Genomic DNA, 18,741 nt, shown 5'->3' with positions numbered 1-18,741 from the left:
GCCTATCCTAAAAGTGGGTCATCAATACTGAAGTCCTAGAAACGCACCATCCTTCCATTTGAGGTCACAGCACCCCTAATCTTCAGCTTGAGACCCTCAATAACTGTAGCCCTGCACTCCTGCCAGCGATTATTTAAAACCCATGTGGAAATTTTGATGGGTGGATGTTACAATAGGATTTACACAAATCAGTCTCGCTTAATAGATCGGGAGGAGGTAGAATTATTTTAAGCCCTTAAAAGCTGTTTAAAACTCACACAAAAGAAAAGAGAAAAAAAAAGTAAAACAAGTCACACCCAAAACGTAAAAAACGCCATTCATTACAACATCACATGGCGTGCAAAGCAGAAAGGCAGAGCGGGCGCAGCCAAGTGCCAGGCAGGGATAGAGATTTAATGGCTTTAGATCAGAAAAAGATGAAATGCAGATATAAGGGATTTCAATAGGGGGAAAAGCTATTTTACAGTTACCTTTCTCAGATTTCTTTAGGAAAGCTGGCGAGGAGGAAGGAATCATAGGTATTTTCATCAACTCTGCACGCTTTGAGTCATTCAGTAGATAGTGGGACTTAAAGGACATAGAACTGACCAGGGTATAATCCTGAACTATCAGCCCTATACAAAACAAACAGAGAGATGCGGTCAATGAAAGCACCCATGATTCCACAAGGATCAACACAGGGTGAGGGAAGGGAGGTGGAGGCTCGGGGAACAAGAGGGAAGGGGGGAACAAACAAAAAAAAGACAATGAGCAAATGGAAAGAAAACATGACTCAAAAAAGAATGATATGAAGAAAATGGTGATATCAGCAAAAGCACGTGGCTCTAGATTACACCAGGGAGGAACGGCTAATACAAGGATCGTTCGGGATGACAGAGACTGGTCCTGCAGGTCAATACAGCCCAATGAAAAGGTTTTTTTTAGGAATCCCTTTAATTTATTTTCCATCTTGTAAAGTGACAAGTGAGATATGCTTCCCTTGATGGTCAGCGAGGTCCCCTTCTTTGCATCCAGTGAGTGGTTGCACGGGTCCATTCGGGTTATTTGGGCTGATGAAGGTCAACGGTGTGGCTGTGCAGGGAAAACGTAGAAGGGAATGCACGGCTACATCACCGTTATTCTCAGGACTAGTGATTGTGGCAGAGGTCAAAAAGGTCAAAATGGCACTGATCATAAAGCCATGATCCTAAAGGGTTAAGGCCACCATAAGCAGACAAACTGATATTGGTAGGTTCGGACGACAGTTTAACGTGTGTTGTGGTCTCCTAACTCTTTCCCGACAGATGATATTGGGGGAGATGAGGATCCAGCATGTCCGATTCCAGACTGCCGAATCTTTTGTTCTCAGAGAGATAAGCTGACAAAAGAGGGGTCTCAGAACACACCGGTCGTACTATTGTTCTCTGACTCCCTTATAAAAGTGTCTATTCAGCTCCATCAAGAGAATATGTTAGTTCAATGGATGGCATGAGAAGAACCAAAGCTTGGGTGCAAAAGAAGCCCAAGATACTCTTGTATTGTCCAGATCCGTCTGCACATTGGTGCCGTTGGCGGACTCTCTTCCCAGTCAGTGGCCTCTATCCCATGTCATAATCTAATGATCAGAGGGAAAAAAGGGTGTGGTGGTCTTCAGGGGGCTCAAGTGTTTTTATGCTGCAGCTTGAATCAACGTTTGGGAGGATGAAGGTGTAGCAGAAGTGTCGGAGGTTTTGACCGGTGGGAGTCCAAGTGTGAAGATCCTCACCGAATGCAAAATGAAAAAAGTAGAAGCTACCAGACAAGAGCTGCTCTTCTCCAAGACCAAAGACAAAGTGTGCTCCAGTCTAGATGGAGAACAGCACTCTGCTCAGCACGTCTACATTTTGGCGATTATTAGGGGTCTCATCACCCGGAACTCCACCGACCAAAGTTTCTTATGTGTGTTATTTTTTATTCTAAAAGTAGTAAAGCTTAATTACACTTGGGTTGGGAGCTCAAAAAATAAGAAAACAATTCCTCGCCCATCCTCCCTGCCTCTCCCATTTCTATACCACTCAGTCCCCAACTCAGGGACAAGTAACCGCTGCAGCCAATCACTGAAAGTAGCGGTGATAAGTCACTGCTGGAGTCAAGTGCACAGAGACTGGTGCGAGACCAGGGAATCGTTGGCACGAAAGCGGCAGTGATTAGCAAGGAGAGTAATGTGGAAATAAAAAAAACATTCTTGGGGCTGGAAAACCCTTCTAATGATGGATTTGCAGAAGTTAAAGAATTCTCCTCCTCTTCTTAACGGGCACAAAATGCAAAGTGCTTGTAACAAAACAAGACACTCAATTAAAACAATCTTCTCCGGTGTCAAGAATGGAGAGATTTTTAAATCTATACTTCACTGATTGTTGCTTAGACTGAATAGTAGGCTAGTAACCTATCAGTGGTGGCTCGTCTCCGAGGCCAGGAGAGTGCAGCGCTTACAAGCTATAGTTTGTGAGTGCTGCTCTGAAGCTGGCTTTATCACAGGAACCCCTGAGCTCCTCAGATGCTGCTGGGACAAAGCTTCCTCTGCCAAGAGTGTACACAGCTCGGGCCAATGGCTCAGTCATGCTGCTTTCGCAAGCTGTCAGTCATCAGGAGCGCACCGCTCTCCTCCAGAAAGCAGGAAGCTGGAAGGCAGAGGAGCAGTGCGCTCCTGCACAAACCTTCAATTGGCAGAAATTATGACATTTCTATGACAGGACGTGTACAATAGATATTACTGTAGGTGGTAATCGAGAGCCTTGTGCAGATGCTGATGGATAACCCAAGTTATTTACCATTACAATAAGAGAACAGCGGATACACTTGACAACTCCTTACTTGCCTATATAAAGTATAATGCTATAATACTACGGGCGTAAGAGACCTCACACCACCCTATGTAATCGGGCTGAGCTAACGGGGGAGCAACCATGACCGTGAAATATTATTTCCTCCATTCTAGTTCAATTACTCTGGTACTTGAATAGTGATGTCATAAAATGGACTTTTTTTGTTCTTCATCATCATCAACAACCAATCATTTTGCTTAATTACATTTTATATGAAACTGGATCAGGGCTGTAGTTATAACAATGGTTGGCGAGAGTGGGCATTTTTCATGACTGTAGAAGTTTTTTTAAATTAATTTTTATTTTATTTTTTTTTACTTATCTCACAAATACTAAAAAATGATAATCAGTAAACTTTTATTTTATTTTTTTAGTACTGTGCTGGGTCTAGTTAAGCCTAGAAGCTGTCTACTAACAGTGGCATCCCAACAATCGCATGAGTGGATACAAGTGATAATAGAGGCGGAAGTGGTAAAAACCTAGACATTGGCAGTAAGTAATAAGACAGCCAGTCATATATACAGTGACTGGTCCTTAAAGGGTTATTCTCAATGCGGTGCCCCGCTCATCTGCTTGCCAGGAGGAGTCCACTGCTTGCTAGGGTGCACACCTGATGATTGACAGTTCGGCTGAGCCGCTGATCTTAACTGAGCGCTCCCTGAAGCTGCAAGCAGAGATAGCTTTGCCTCTGCAGGATTGGGGGAACACGGGCACCGAATCTGGCTGGATCCAGCGCTTCGGGCAACTTAAGTGCAGCACTTACAAGCTCTATAGCAGGGAACTTCTAAGCACTGGGCTCCTTACCTAGGAGATGGGAGAAATCTGTAAGAGGCTTCCTACCACTGAATTGGGAGATACTACTGTGTGGGGGAAAACACGCATGATCTGTGTTGTTATGCTATATAATTGCATCCAGTATGAAGAAAACATGTGAAATGGATTCCTGTGTATTAGGAAGGAGCCGGAGGTGGCTAGAAACAGCCACTGAGGTAAACCCTGTCACAGCAGTCTCCTCAGTGTGTAGAGAATGTAGTTAGACTCAGATTAACCCTGACTCAGAAAAGCAGCTGCAATCTTCCTGTAGTAGATCAACCTTTGACATATTGTTATGTCCCCTTCCTGTATAGTAATACGTTACAAATAGCTATGTGTTCTTCCACCAGATTAACCCTTTAAAAGCAGCCATGTCCTCTTCCTGCAGATTAACCCTTTATAAGCAACTATGTCTTCTTCCTGCAGATTAACCTTTTAAAAGCAGCTATGTCCTCTTCTTGCAGATTAACCCTTTACTAGCAGCTATGTCCTCTTCCTGCAAATTAATCCCTTACAAGTAGCTTTGTCCTCTTCCTGCAGATGAATCCCTTACAAGTAACCATGTCCTCTTCCTGCAGATTAATCCTTTACAAGTAACCATGTCCTCTTCCTGCAGATTAATCCCTTACAAGTAACCATGTCCTCTTCCTGCAGATTTATCCCTCACAAGTAGCCATGTCCTCTACCTGCAGATTTATCCCTCACAAGTAGCCATGTCCTCTTCCTGCAGACTAATCCCTTACAAGTAGATATGTCCTCTTTCTGTAGATTAATCCCTTACAAGTAGCCATATCCTCTTCCTGCAGATTACCTCCTCTTTACTAGCAGGTGTATGCCCCTCATTTATCTAAACTGCATAATACCCAGGGGCAATTTATTAAATGGGTAAAAAAATAACTATAGTCAGTATGAAGTAAAGTTAAAGCTCCTGGCTGAAAGGGAGGGAAAAAAATGTCACCTGATTTGCGTATCGCTAATTCACTGCTTGTTGGGATGCATTAGAGAATTTGCTTTTTGTGACTTTATGCGTAAATTAAGTAAATCGAGTCTCCCATTATATTCTATGAACCAGAAGTATAGAAAATGGCAAAAACGGCCAAATCCTGGCAAATCTTAGCACAATGCTCCATTTACCATTCATAAGAAGTTTAGAATTAGCTTCCCCCCTTCACAATTGGTATCTCCCAGAAAAAAGGATCTCACTAGATTTTGTGCCTACTCTCAAAGTGAAAGCAAAAATTGTGTCCCTGTAATTATGAGGGAAATCTTCAGATTTACTAATGACATATATTTATCAAAAGTCTTATAATGTCATCTAGTGTCACTTTTTATATTTTTCTCATAACGGTCAGATCCCCCTTTAAGCCCTTACAAGCAACTGTAACCCGCTACTGCATAATATATAGGGACAACCTATTACACGACTGATACTGTATGTGTAGAAAAGTTCAGGCTCTTTTACTGGAGACGAGGAAACTCTTTTTGCAGTTTATTGGGATGTTTTAGTAAATTTTCTTTTAGTGAACGTTTCTTCCTATGGCCAAAAATCGGCCCGAGAATTGGGTCCCATGGTAAGATGCGATCTTATAGTTACCAAGTGTAATTGCTGTTAGTAAAGCCGGTTATGAACGATGGGTTGGTAAATGAAAACAAAATAAAATAAAATAAAAAAAAACAGAAAAAAACTTAACTACAGATGAAAAAGTAACAAAAGAAAAGAAGAAATGTGAATAAAGAATAAAAGACTCTACAGGCTTCATCTGGTCAGGGTCTATAGTAATCTAACATTAACCAATAATAGGGCTGGATACATAGCAACACATGAAACGCTTCATGATCATCTGTCATCAGGTCATACATTACATGCACAGGGAGCATACAGGAACAGATGTATACAAGATCCCTCAGTCCTAAATGATAGATACCCCACACTTAAGGCGGCCCACCCTAGTGGTTAAGAGGACCTACAACTGACCCATGCTATGTGACACTACAACCCCCAGAAAACGCAGAACTGGCGAAAAGCTCAGATTTACAAAATAAAAGGGCAGGTAAAAAGGTAAAAGGGCAGGTTCAATTTATTTTTGGGATTTCTCAATTTGCCCTCCTGTGGTCACATTAGCAGAGCTGGATGTTTAAAGAGGTTATCCAGCGCCGGGATGCGATACCTGCACCCAAGCAGGCGACCGTCGACACAACAACAGCAGCGCCTTTCCACTTTCGATCAGGCAGTGAGAGACGCTGGATAACCACTTTAAGGCTAACCTAACACTCTGGGTGCTCGGTGCACCCTTGGGGTGGCCAAACAGTTCAGTGCACCTTCCCACCTACTTGTTTTCCCCATCTATCTCTTCCACCTTTCCTGCTCTATAAAGAAAGAGCTGTCAATCAAAATAGAGTGGCGGCGATAGAGGGAATATAATTAGGTGGGAAGGTGTGCTTAAATGTTTGGCCACACCAAGGGTGCACCAAGCACCTGAGCTTGGTTTGAACAGTCATTCTGTGCTGACATAGTCCCTTTAAAGGTTTCATTTCTCCTCTTTTTTTCCTAGCAAGTTGGAAGTGTAAGCGGACAACACTTGAATGAATGGGCACACATTAGCTCCCGAATGATAGATGGATCCTGCGCTATGAGATCACACTCACTAATCCCCTAAACGTTAGCGCCGATCATGACTGCACGTGTCACATTGCTTACCTCGCGCGCATACAAAGCAGAAGCTGACGTTGACAGCGCAGGACGAATGGCCGCTGCGTTTGGAATGGTTGCTGCAAATCATGAGGCCTGAAGACAGGCTAAGGCTGCCGGCAGCCATACAGCTGTCCCCCTTGTGGTACGCCACGGGGCATCGCACACAGCGTAATATGCGTCCTGCAAAAGAGAAGCAGACGATGTGCTACGTGACATAGAAAACAGCACTATACCGCCTCTACGCCCAGGGTAAATCTACATTATTGTTCTGGGACTTTTGCTTTAAGCTGCATTTTTATAGTTTTGGAGGAGTTACGGGATATTCTTTTTAAGTTTTATATACATAAAGCTTCATCATGCGGTTTATGAAAAGTTCTACAACTTTCTAATATACCTTGTGTTTCCATTCCTCACTTCTTAAATGGACGATTTTACTCCTGAAACTAGCGGTAAGTCTGTATAGGTCCTAGTAAAACAAGAAAAGGGATTCCTGTCTTGTAGGAACCCGATGTGGCCGGCGCTGAGAAATCGGAGCTTTGAACCTATATGCAAATCAGCCTGACAGTGCAATGGGGGCGAGGTAATGTTCTCTAATGCATTGACACACCCCAAATTCACTTCCAGGCTAACTTGCATGTAGCTTGATTTCTCATGGCTGGCACATCGGATTACTACAAAAGAGGAATGACTTCAGTCCTAGTAGAGGACAACCCCTTTAAGATATATTTCTATAAAACAGCAAATCCCTTTAATGCCTTCAAAACTACAGAAGAGCAGCTTAAAAGTTTTTGCAAAGTTATAGAACCGTGCATGTAGATTTATACAGTAAAGCTGTACAGAGCGAGTTCTGCTCTCGGCAGATACATCTGTATCCAGTGTAGGCAATGCTCTGTGAGCTAAACATTCATCTCTCTGCTGTTGAGCTCACAGAGCATTGACCAGACTGAATATAACTGCACCCACTTCTCAGATGGGAGAAGGATTAGTTATGTGCAGAATGGTTGGTGAAGAAGTGACAGCATAATAATTTTGTACAACCATGAAAAAAAAGAAAAAAATATATATATATATTTTTTATCCATTTATCGTACAACCAGAGATACCATAAATCTATCACAAGGGTCCTAAAAGTGGGAGTTTGCAACCATCTGGAGAACAAAGGATTGATGAACCATTTTCCAAGGAGTTTAATGGGAAAGTGGCGGCGCTACCACTGCAAAACTTTACAGAAACCTTCAGCTCCCACTTCTTGCATGCAACCGCCATATATTTCTAGGTCACCTTTGCAAGCTCTGTACAGGTCTTTCTCAGTTGTGCAGGAGCTACAGCAGTGGTGGGGGCACCGGAGACCCCTGGAATCTAAGACTGTTGCCGCATACTGCCGCGCACAGGCTTCGTGGTAAAACTTGCCGCAGGAAGAAACACAGCAGCGCTTGACGCTGGTGCTGGGAATTTTGCAGGAGAAGCAGGTGTGGAGACCTGTCAGAAAGCATAAAAAGTCATATCCGATCACAGTAAAAATAGTATCTGCACTGTACAGATGAAAAAACCACACACTGATCCCTACTATACAGAACACCTTGCCGCACGATGACATAAGTCTTCACATACGCACCAGTTTTGCACTCCATGCAGATAAATTTTCCTTCTGGAAGAGAATCCATGCCAAGACATTCAAGGTGGAAAAGCCGAGAGCAATCTCCATTGCAGGACACCAAAGACTCCCCAAAATTTTCACAGATCTAAAAGGAAAAGTTTCAGAAAAATGTTAAATTAGTATTGGAACTGATTCTTACATGTGTATATGATCCAGCCAGTACTAAAGGTTATTCCTGAGCCATGTCTGTGACCGGACTCCCACTGGCCATAAGAGGGGCCATCACCCGGTCATCTACTACGACAGCGAAGGAACACACTACTAAACCATCTCCGCAATTCCTTCATTTTCAGCACTGGTGAGGAGGTATCCGACGTCGGACCAGCACCAATGATTAGGTGATGTTAGGTCTTAGGGATAGGGCAATGGGAAAAACCTTTCATTGCGCACACACCTGACACACGGTGTCTCGCTTTCCGGACCGCCGAGAAACAGAGGAGTCCACAGACTGGACGTCAGAGGCATCGGCATCACCCGCAGCTGACGGACTGTCCACTTGCTTCTCAAAGCTAATCTGTAGCCGAAATCAAGTACGACAGGTTATGCACGACAAGTAAAATAAAATGGGAAAAATGCAAATATATTTACCCACACGTTTAATAATGTTACTAGACAAAAATAATATAAAAAAATAAAGAGGCAAGGAAAAAATAAAAGCAAAATTAGAATGAGGAATGAAGTAAGGAAGGAAGCGCAAGCAGAGTGTGGGTGGAAGCACAGGCCGAGCGAAAGGCCGAGAGCGGGTGCGAGTGAAAGGCCGAGGGCAGGTGTGAGCGAAAGGCCGAGTGCGAGCGAAAGGCCGAGGGTAGGTGCGAGCGAAAAGCCGAGGGCGGGTGTGAGCGAAAGGCCGAGTGCGAGCGAAGGCCGAGGATGGGTGCGAGCGAAAGGCTGAGGGCGGGTGCGAGCTAAAGGCCGAGGGCGGTTGCGAACGAAAGGCCAAGGACGGGTGCGAGCGACAATGGCCGAGTGTGAGCGAAAGGCCGAGGGTGGGTGCGAGCGAAAGGCTAAGTGCAAAGTGTGAGCGAAAGGTCGAGTGTGAGTGAAAGGCCAAGGGTGGGTGCGAGCGAAAGGCCAAGTGCGAGCGAAAGGCCGAGGGTGGGCGCGAGCGAAAGGCCGAGGGTGGGCGCGAGCGAAAGGCCGAGGGTGGGCGCGAGCGAAAGGCCGAGGGTGGGTGCGAGCGAAAGGCAGAGGGTGGGCGCGAGCGAAAGGCCGAGGGTGGGTGCGAGCGAAAGGCTGAGTGCGAGCGAAAGGCCGAGGGCGGGCGCGAGCGAAAGGCTGAGGGTGGGCGCGAGCGAAAGGCTGAGTGCGAGCGAAAGGCCGAGGGCGGGCGCGAGCGAAAGGCTGAGGGTGGGCGCGAGCGAAAGGCCGAGTGCGAGCGAAAGGCCGAAGGCGGGCGCGAGCGAAAGGCCGAGGGTGGGCGCGAGCGAAAGGCCGAGGGTGGGCGCGAGCGAAAGGCCAAGGGTGGGCGCGAGCGAAAGGCCAAGGGTGGGTGCGAGCGAAAGGCCGAGGGCGGGCGCGACCGAAAGGCCGAGTGCAAGCGAAAGGCCGAGGGCGGGTGTGAGCGAAAGGCTGAGCGTGGGCGCGAGCGAAAGGCCGAGGGCAGGTGTGAGCGAAAGGCTGAGCGTGGGCGCGAGCGAAAGGCCGAGCGTGGGCGCGAGCAAAAGGCCGAGTACGAGTGAAAGGCAGAGGGCGGGTGTGAGCGAAAGGCCGGGCATATGTGCGAGCGAAAGGCCGAGTGTGGGTGCCAGCGCGGGCCGAGCGTGGGTGCCAGTGCGCGGGCCGAGCACAGGCCGAGTGTGGATGCCAGTGCAGGCCGAGAGTAGGTACCAGCGCAAGCTGAGTGTGGGTGGAAGTGCAGGCCAAAAGGTGTGAAGTAATGAAAAGATGGAGGAAGAAGCAAAGCCGAAAAAAAAAAGGAAGGGGAAAGGATGTAAAGAAAAGAGGAATCGAGAGAGGAAGTTCAGGCGGAAAAGAATGAAGAGAAGTGAAGGCAGGGTGGGAAGTAGGATGCCATAAGAACAGAGGACGTGGATTACTCCCTCTCAGTGTGTGACACGCTCCATAGCTCCTTATACCCAGGAGTCACAGACCGCATCATCTCATATGTTCAGAGCTGACAGACCCGGGAGCATTCATTCTCCGGAGACCGTCTGTGCTCTGCACCACCTCCAAGTCATCATGACTTGCCTACATATATTTAACTTTCAACCATTAACCATTTTATAACTTAAGACGTTGCATGCCGATCCCACCTGAGCATCATTGAGGCCCCGCGAGTCAGAGTCAGAGGCGTCCCGGTAGGAGGAGTTGGCAAGTTCCACGTCGGTAGAGGCCCGGCTTCTCTTCTTCAAGGGCTTGCATGCGTCTGAGATCTCACTGGCCCCTGGAAACGAGGAGGGTCAGGATTCACTAACGCCCCATGTGGCAGCGTCCATTAGTTTCAATGAGAACGAATGCAGATGTTTGGGAAGTTACGTTATGGAGTTACTGCAGCCAATACTTGGCTTGTAATGTACATGTCAAACAAACAATATGTTCGAAGGAATATGGAGAATTGGAAAATGTGAGATTTTCAGTGAATACTATTTTACCAAAAACACTCACCCTTCTGCAATCCCGTCTGCACCGCTGTTAATGGCGTGACATCGACCTGTAGGAGTAGACCAGAAAATAATCATTGGAAACATGGAGGGGTCTCGATCCATCTCCGAAACGATCAGATTGCTCCTCTCCGGGAAAGAGAGGTCACCTGCAGCTGCATTTCCCCCTGGATCCATCTTTCCAAACAAATTCCTCTTAATGCCCCAATAGAAATACAATAATGAAATCTTGTAACTTTGCAACAGGTTTTAAAGGGAATCTATCAGCAGCATGTGAGAGTAGCAGAATGTAGGGACAGAGACCCCGATTCTAGGAATGTGTCACTTATTAGGCTGTGTGCTGTTTCAATACAATCAGTGTTTTATCAGGAGGAGATTATCATTGCCGGGCTAGGTGTCGCATGTGAAGAAGCCCAGTTACTCTGCATAACCCCGCCCCCACCACTGATTGGCAGCTTGCTATTGCTGACAGTATACACAGGACTCTGCCAATCAGTGATGTGGGCGGAGTTGGACACAGCTCAGCATTAGAGCTCTGTTAGATCTGCAGCAGAGAAAACAGGGATTTTTATCAAAAATTACACCAAGCAGCCCAGTAAGTGACACATCCCCGGAATCAGGGTCTCTGCCCCAACATTACAATCGAAAAAAACTGCTGATAGATTGCTTTTAACTAATTATGGTTTATTTCCGTAACTCCTATGCAGCCCTATGTGTCTCCACGGTATAAGACAGCAAACAATTTCTGTATATACATTTACTTTATGCTAACGTACAATTGGTAGGATAGCCATAAATAAGGGGACAGATAGAGGATCAGACTACACACTATTCTTCATAGGAGTGGCAGAAACAAAATGGCAAGAAATTTTTAATCAAGATCTATTGGAACGTTGCTTTATTCTTCATTTTATTTGCAATAAGACAATAACAATAATAAAAAGATATCTTTACTAATGGAAAAAAGTAATCCGGCAGCACCATGTGGCAACGCTTCAGATCTGGACACACCACATACTCGGCGTATTCCTATGCGTTTTTTTCCCTGCAGTGTATGGATTGGGTTTTGAAAATGTATTAGACTTAAAGGGAACCTGTCACCCCCAAAATGGAAGGTGAGCTAAGCCCACCGTCATCAGGGGCTTATCTACAGCATTCTGTAATGCTGTAGATAAGCCCCCGATGTATCCTGAAAGATGAGAAAAAGAGGTTAGATTATACTCACCCAGGGGCGGTCCCGCTGCGGTCCGGTCTGATGGGCGTCGCGGTCCGGTCCGGGGCCTCCCATCTTCTTACGATGATGTCCTCTTCTTGTCTTCACGCTGCGGCTCCGGCGCAGGCGTACTTTGTCTGCCCTGTTGAGGGCAGAGCAAAGTACTGCAGTGTGCAGGCACCGGGAAAGGTCAGAGAGGCCCAACTCAAGCACATCTGGGACATCATTGGTCGGTATTTGCAAAGGAAGCTGCCAGCAGCATATCTTGACGATTTGCCCAAGAGCATTCAGTGCAGCAAAACATTCCTCAGACAACCATTAATAACCTCATTGATGGCAGCCGAGGCTGTAAGTGCGGGGATTTCGTCGTGTGGAGCTCATACTCCACACTGAATAAATTGTGATGTTATCAAAATTTTCTTTCCATTTTGTCATCATTTGCAGATCAGTAGCATATCTAAACATCCTGTGATTTCCATAATTCCATGACTTTTTCTTCTTGGTGTTATAATTTCAATGTTGAGATTTTATATATATATATATATATATATATATATATATATATATATATATATATATATATATACATATACATACGAATGGAATGAGGGAGGCATATCTAAAGATGAATATAATGCTGTCTGCAGAACCTGCAGGGCACGAATCAGATTATCTAAAGCTGACAATGAATTAAGGCTTGCAAGAGACGTCAAAAGCAATAAAAAAGGATTTAGGGCATATGTCAAAAGTAAAAGAAAAGTCAAAGATGCTATAGGATTTGTACAGGATGAAAATGATGAAATGGTAAGAAAGGATGTTGAGAAGGCCGAACTTTTAAATTCCTATTTTGCATCTGTTTTCTCTCAGAAAGGAAATGTAACATCAACTGATCTTCACTGTCCTATTAAAAGAATAGAAGAATCCAGGACATTGATAAACAGAAAGATAGTGAGGAAACACTTAGCTAACATAAATAAATTCAAGTCTCCGGGTCCAGATGAATTACACCCCAGAGTACTGAAGGAGATAGCAGAAGAAATTTTTGAACCACTCTCCATAATCTTTGAAAATTCTTGGAGAACAGGAGAAGTCCCAGAAGATTGGAGAAGAGCAAATGTTGTTCCTATCTTCAAAAAGGGGAAGAAGGTGGACCCAGGGAACTATAGGCCGGTGAGTCTGACTTCTATACCAGGAAAGATCTTTGAACAAATTATTAAACAACATGTATGTAAGTACCTGGGTAAGAATGAAGTGATTAACCAGAGTCAGCATGGGTTTGTAACTAATAAGTCATGTCAGACTAACTTAATTTCCTTCTATGGACAGAATCACTGACTGGGTGGATCAGGGAAATGCTGTAGATATAGTATATCTTGCCTTCAGCAAAGCATTTGACAAAGTATCTCACACAATCCTTATTGAAAAAAATGACTAAGTATGGAATGGACAAGGCAACTGTTAGGTGGATTGCTGCACATCCAGTTGGAAGAATGTCTCAAGTGGGGTACCACAGGGTACTGTCCTGGGCCCTGTATTGTTCAACATCTTTATCAATGATTAAGATGAAGGAATTGAGGGTACACTGATTAAATTTGCTGATGACACAAAGCTAGGAGGGATAGCTAATAGTAGAGAAGAGAGAGTATTCAAAAAGATATAAATAAACTGGAGCAGTGGGCAGCAACTAACAGAATGGTTTTTAACAGGGAAAACTGAAAAGTACTACATCTGGGCAATAAAAATGAAAAAAGCATTTACAGAATGGGAGGCATAGGGCTAAGCAACAGCACATGTGAAAAAGACTTGTGTATACGAATAGATCACAGACTGAACATGAGTCAACAGTGTGATGCAGCAGCAAAAGGGCAAATACAATTCTGGGATGTATTAACAGAAGCATACAGTCTAGATCACGTGAAGTCATTATTGCCCTTTATCCTCTTTGGTCAGACCTCATCTGGAATACTGTGTCCAGTTTTGGGCACCACATTTTAAAAAAGACATCAACAAACTGGAGCAAGTTCAGAGAAGAGCGACCAGAATGGTGACCGGTCTGCAAACCATGTCCTATGAGGAACGTTTACAGGATTTGGGAATGTTTAGCTTGCAGAAAAGAAGACTGAGAGGAGACTTAATAGCTGTCTACAAATATCTCAAGGGCTGTCACATTGCAGAAGGATCATCTTTTTTATTTGCACAAGGAAAGACTAGAAGCAATGGGATGAAACTGAATGGGAGGAGACACAGATTAGATATTAGAAAAAACTTTTTGACAGTGAGGGTGATCAATGAGTGGAACAGGCTGCCACGAGAGGTGGCGAGTTCTCCTTCCATGGAAGTTTTCAAACAGAGGCTGGACATACACCTGTCTGGGATGATTTAGTGAATCCTGCTTTGAGCAGGGGGTTGGTCCAGATGACCAAGGAGGTCCCTTCCAACTCTATCATTCTATGATATACACACGCATCTCTTACTCTGTGTTCCAAATTATTATGCAAATTGGATTTAAGTGTCATAAAGATTTAATTGTTTTGTTATTCAAATAAACTCGTGGTTGGTATTGTGTCTCAAGGCTCAATGGATCACTGAAATCAATCTTAAACACATGTGATAATTAGTTTTCCAGGTGATTCTAATTAAAGTAAAACTACTTAAAAATTATGTTCCACATTATTAAGCAGGCCACAGTTTTCAAGCAATATGGGAAGTAAAAAGGATCTCTCTGCTGCTGAAAAGCATTAAATAGTGCAATGACTTGGACAAGGTATGAAAACATTAGATATTTCACGAAAACTCAAGAGTGATCATCATACTGTGAAGAGATTTGTGACAGAAACAGAGCACAGACAGAGTTCATGCAGATAAAGGCATAATGAGGAAGGTTTCTGCCAAATTCATTGGATTAAGAGAGCAGCTGCCAAATTACCATTACAAAGCAGCAAACAGTTATTCGAAGCTGCTGGTGCCTCCGGAGTCCCTCGAACCTCAAGGTGTGTGCATAAACCTGTGGTGCTGTGGTGCATAAACCTACTATTCGGCCACCCCTAAACAGTCTTCACAAGCAGAAACGGTTGCAGTGGGCCCAGACATACATGAAGACTAATTTTCAAACAGTCTTGTTTAATGATGTGTGTCGAGCAACCCTGGATGGTCCAAATGGATGGAGTAGTGGATGGTTGATGGATGGCCACCATGTCCCAACAAGGCTGCAACGTCAGCAAGGAGGTGAAGGAGTCATTTTTTGGGCCAGAATCATGGGGAAACAGCTGGTAGGGCCCTATAAGGTTCCTGAAGGTGTGATAATGACCTCTGCAAACTATATAGAGTTTCTGACTGACAACTTTCTTCCATGGTATAAAAAGCAGAAACGTGCCTTCAGGAGCAAAATCATCTTATTCTTCATGCATGACAATGCACCATCTCATGCTGCAAAGAATACCTCTGAGTCATTGGCTGCTATGGGCATAATATGAGATAAACTCATGGTGTGGCCACCATCTTCCCCTGACCTCAACCCTATAGAGAACCTTTGGAGTATCATCAAGCAAAAGATTTATGAGGGTGGGAGGCCTTTCACATCAAAACAGCAGCTCTGGGAGGCTATTCTAACTTTATGCAAAGAAATACAAGCAGAAACTCTCCAAACACTCACAAGTTCAATGGATGCAAGAATTGTGAAAGTGATATCAAAGAAGGGTTCCTGTGTTAACATGTAACTTGGCCTGTTCGGATGTTTTGGAGTTAAATAGCTTTTTGGTCAGTGAATGTGACCTCCTAATGCTGCAAATTCCACAAATGAGCATTTTCAGTTCTTTAAAACAGATCAAATGTTTAGAAATTCTACTGTGCCTAATAATTTGGAACAGTGCATTTTGCGTTTTTATTCATTTTGGAGATTATACTGTTATCATTGGGAGGTTTATTCAATAAAATTCGATGTCAACTCTAACAGGTGATGAATTTTAGTAGACTGTCAATTGCACCGACCATTTAGGAAAATCAGAGAAAAATGTCACTTGTCATATACGTACGTCTATAAGATATTATATATATATATATATATATATATATATATATATATATATATATATATATATATATATATATATATATACATACATACATACATACATACACACACACACAGCTCTGGCAAAAATTAAGAGACCACCGCATCCAAGCCCTGTCATGGGCAGCCCAATCTCCAGACCTGAACCCCACTGGAAACCTCTGGAATGTAATCAAGAGGATGATGGATAGTCACAAGCCATCAAACTAAGAGGAACTGCTTACATTATTGCACCAGAAGCAGTGTGAAAGACTGGTGGAAAGCATGCCAAGATGCATGAAAGCTGTGATTGAAAATCATGGTTATTCCACAAAATATTGATTTCTGAACTCTTTCTGAGGTAAAACATTAGTATTGTTGTTTCTAAGTGATTTTGAACTTGTTTTCTTGGCATTATTTGAGGTCTGAAAGCACTGGGTTTTTTTTTAATTTTGACCATTTTTCTTTGTCAGAAAATAAATACAAAATTTATTGCTTGGAACTTCAGAGACATGTTGTCAGTAGTTTATAGAATAAATTAACAATTTACATTTTACTCAAAAATATACCTATGAAGAGAAAAATCAGACAAAATGAACATTTTGCAGTGGTCTCAATATTTGGCATGCTTTCCACCAGTCTTTCACACTGCTTCTGGCTCAGAAATGTAAGCAGTTCTTCTTTATTTGATAGCTTGTGACTATCCATCATCCTCTTGATTACATTCCAGAGGTTTCCAACGGGGTTCAGGTCTGAAGATTGGACTTTCCATGACAGGGTTTTGATGTGGTGCAACAAAAAAAGGAAAATCCAGCTTCCAAAAAAATTCCAAATTGTGAATTAGGCCGGCCTCACACTCAGCGTATGTAAATACGGTCCGTTTTTTACGGCCGTATTACGCAGAAAAGTCCCCAAAATAGTGGTCCGTATGTCATCCGTAGTCAGGGTGTGTCAGCGTATTTTGCGCATGGCATCCTCCGTATGTAATCCGTATGGCATCCGTACTGCGATATTTTCTCGCAGGCTTGCAAAACCGACATCTAATGGATTTATGTGCTCAAATGTTCGTTAAAACATATATACAGTATATATATATATATATATATATATATGTCATTGAGACACATATATATATATATATATATATATATATATATATATATATATATATATATATTCTGTATTTATATTTAATTCAGCGCGAGATATGTGAAAACCCGGTAATTCAATTGCCGGCTTTTCATTTCTCCTTCCCAAACCCGACAGGATATGAGACATGGTTTACATACAGTAAACCATCTCATATCCCTTTTTTTTTGCATATTCCACACTACTAATGTTAGTAGTGTGTATGTGCAAAATTTTGGCGCTGTAGCTGCTAAAATAAAGGGTTAATCTCTCTAACACCGGTGCGTATTTCTCGCAGGTCACACTGCTGGTCCGTGTGTAATCCATATTTTTCTCGCCCCCATAGACTTTCATTGGCGATTTTTTTGCGCAATACGGTGACAAACGCAGCATGCTGCGATTTTGTACGGCCGTACAAGACCGTATATTACGGATCAGTAAAATACGGCTGATAGGAGCTGGGACATAGGGAATCATTGGGCCGTGTGTTATGCGTATTTTACGGACGTAGTTTATGCGCTCATACGTCTGTAAAACTCGCTAGTGTGAGGCCGGCCTAAAACATGAAGTCCAGTAGGATGAATTCACATGATAATGAGTAACAGGTTACGCGTTTCGAACAATAGCTTGTTCTTTCTCAAAGCTCACGTGGTGATCTCTCTTAATTTTTGCCAGAGGCCAGAGCTATATATATATATATATATATATATATATATATATATATATATATATATATATTATATACACACACACAGAATAAATTTACACACCAATAATATGTGTATATATTTTATTCTTTTTCACAATTATTTGGGTACACATTATATAATTTTCACTCATTTTATTCACTTTTTAAACCAGAATTTTTAATGAAAAGAAAATTCTATTGAAAAAGGAAATAATAATAAAATATAATATAGATATATATATATATACAGTATCAGACTGAAGAACATTGGGCCCACCGGAGGATTTGATTCTGAGGGCCCACCTTTCTTCCCCAATGATGAGCCCCATAGCACCTGCAAGGTTTGCACTATAAACTCTCCTGAAGGAGAAGCCAGGGCCCACCAGAGGATTCTCTGGTTCTCTGGGCCAGTCCAACCCTGTATGTATGTATGTATGTATGTATGTATGTATGTATGTATGTATGTATGTATGTATAATATATATATATACATACACACACACACTGCTCCAAAAAATAAAGGGACACTAAAATCCCACATCCTAGATATCACTGAATGAAATATTCCAGTTGTAAATCTTTATTCATTACATAGTGGAATGTGTTGAGAACAATAAAACCTAAAAATTATCAACGTAAATCACAACTAATATCCCACGGAGGTCTGGAGTTGGAATGATGCTCAAAATTAAATTTCAGGCTGATCCAACTTCAGTGGAAATTTCCTCAAGACAAGGAAATAATGCTCAGTAGTATGTGTGGCCTCCATGTGCCTGTATGGCCTCCCTACAATGTGCGGGCATGCTCCTGATGAGGCGGCGGATGGTCTCCTGAGGGATCTCCTCCCAGACCTGGACTAAAGAATCCACCAACTCCTGGACAGTCTGTGGTGCGACATTGGTGGATGGTGCGAGACATGATGTCCCAGATGTGCTCAATCGGATTCAGGTCTGGGGAATGGACGGGCCAGTCCATAGCTTCAATGCTTTCATCTTGCAGGAACTGCTGACACACTCCAGCCACATGAGGTCTGGCATTGTCCTGCATTAGGAGGAACCC

General features: G+C 43.3%; 1 protein-coding gene across 4 annotated transcripts in view; it reads right to left on the bottom strand.

Annotated features, from left to right (window-relative positions):
• NSD3 (nuclear receptor binding SET domain protein 3) overlaps nt 1-18,741 on the bottom strand; it is a 121,988-nt gene that overhangs the window by 23,328 nt on the left and 79,919 nt on the right. For 3 of the 4 annotated variants that reach the window (XM_077262248.1, XM_077262246.1, XM_077262247.1), the window contains exons 8-14: nt 10,610-10,655; nt 10,258-10,388; nt 8,400-8,519; nt 7,964-8,090; nt 7,630-7,827; nt 6,355-6,528; nt 471-614 (exon numbers count right to left, since the gene is read on the bottom strand). In XM_077262248.1, coding sequence (XP_077118363.1) covers nt 471-614; nt 6,355-6,528; nt 7,630-7,827; nt 7,964-8,090; nt 8,400-8,519; nt 10,258-10,388; nt 10,610-10,655 — 940 coding nt within the window. The remainder of the gene's footprint in view (nt 1-470; nt 615-6,354; nt 6,529-7,629; nt 7,828-7,963; nt 8,091-8,399; nt 8,520-10,257; nt 10,389-10,609; nt 10,656-18,741) is intronic. The other variant, XM_077262249.1, reaches the window with a different exon arrangement.

Source organism: Ranitomeya variabilis, chromosome 5 (assembly GCF_051348905.1).
Source record: "Ranitomeya variabilis isolate aRanVar5 chromosome 5, aRanVar5.hap1, whole genome shotgun sequence".
NCBI classification, from domain to species: Eukaryota; Metazoa; Chordata; class Amphibia; order Anura; family Dendrobatidae; genus Ranitomeya; species Ranitomeya variabilis.
Note: the sequence above shows the minus strand (reverse complement) of the source record. Positions and strands in the feature narration are given on the sequence as shown.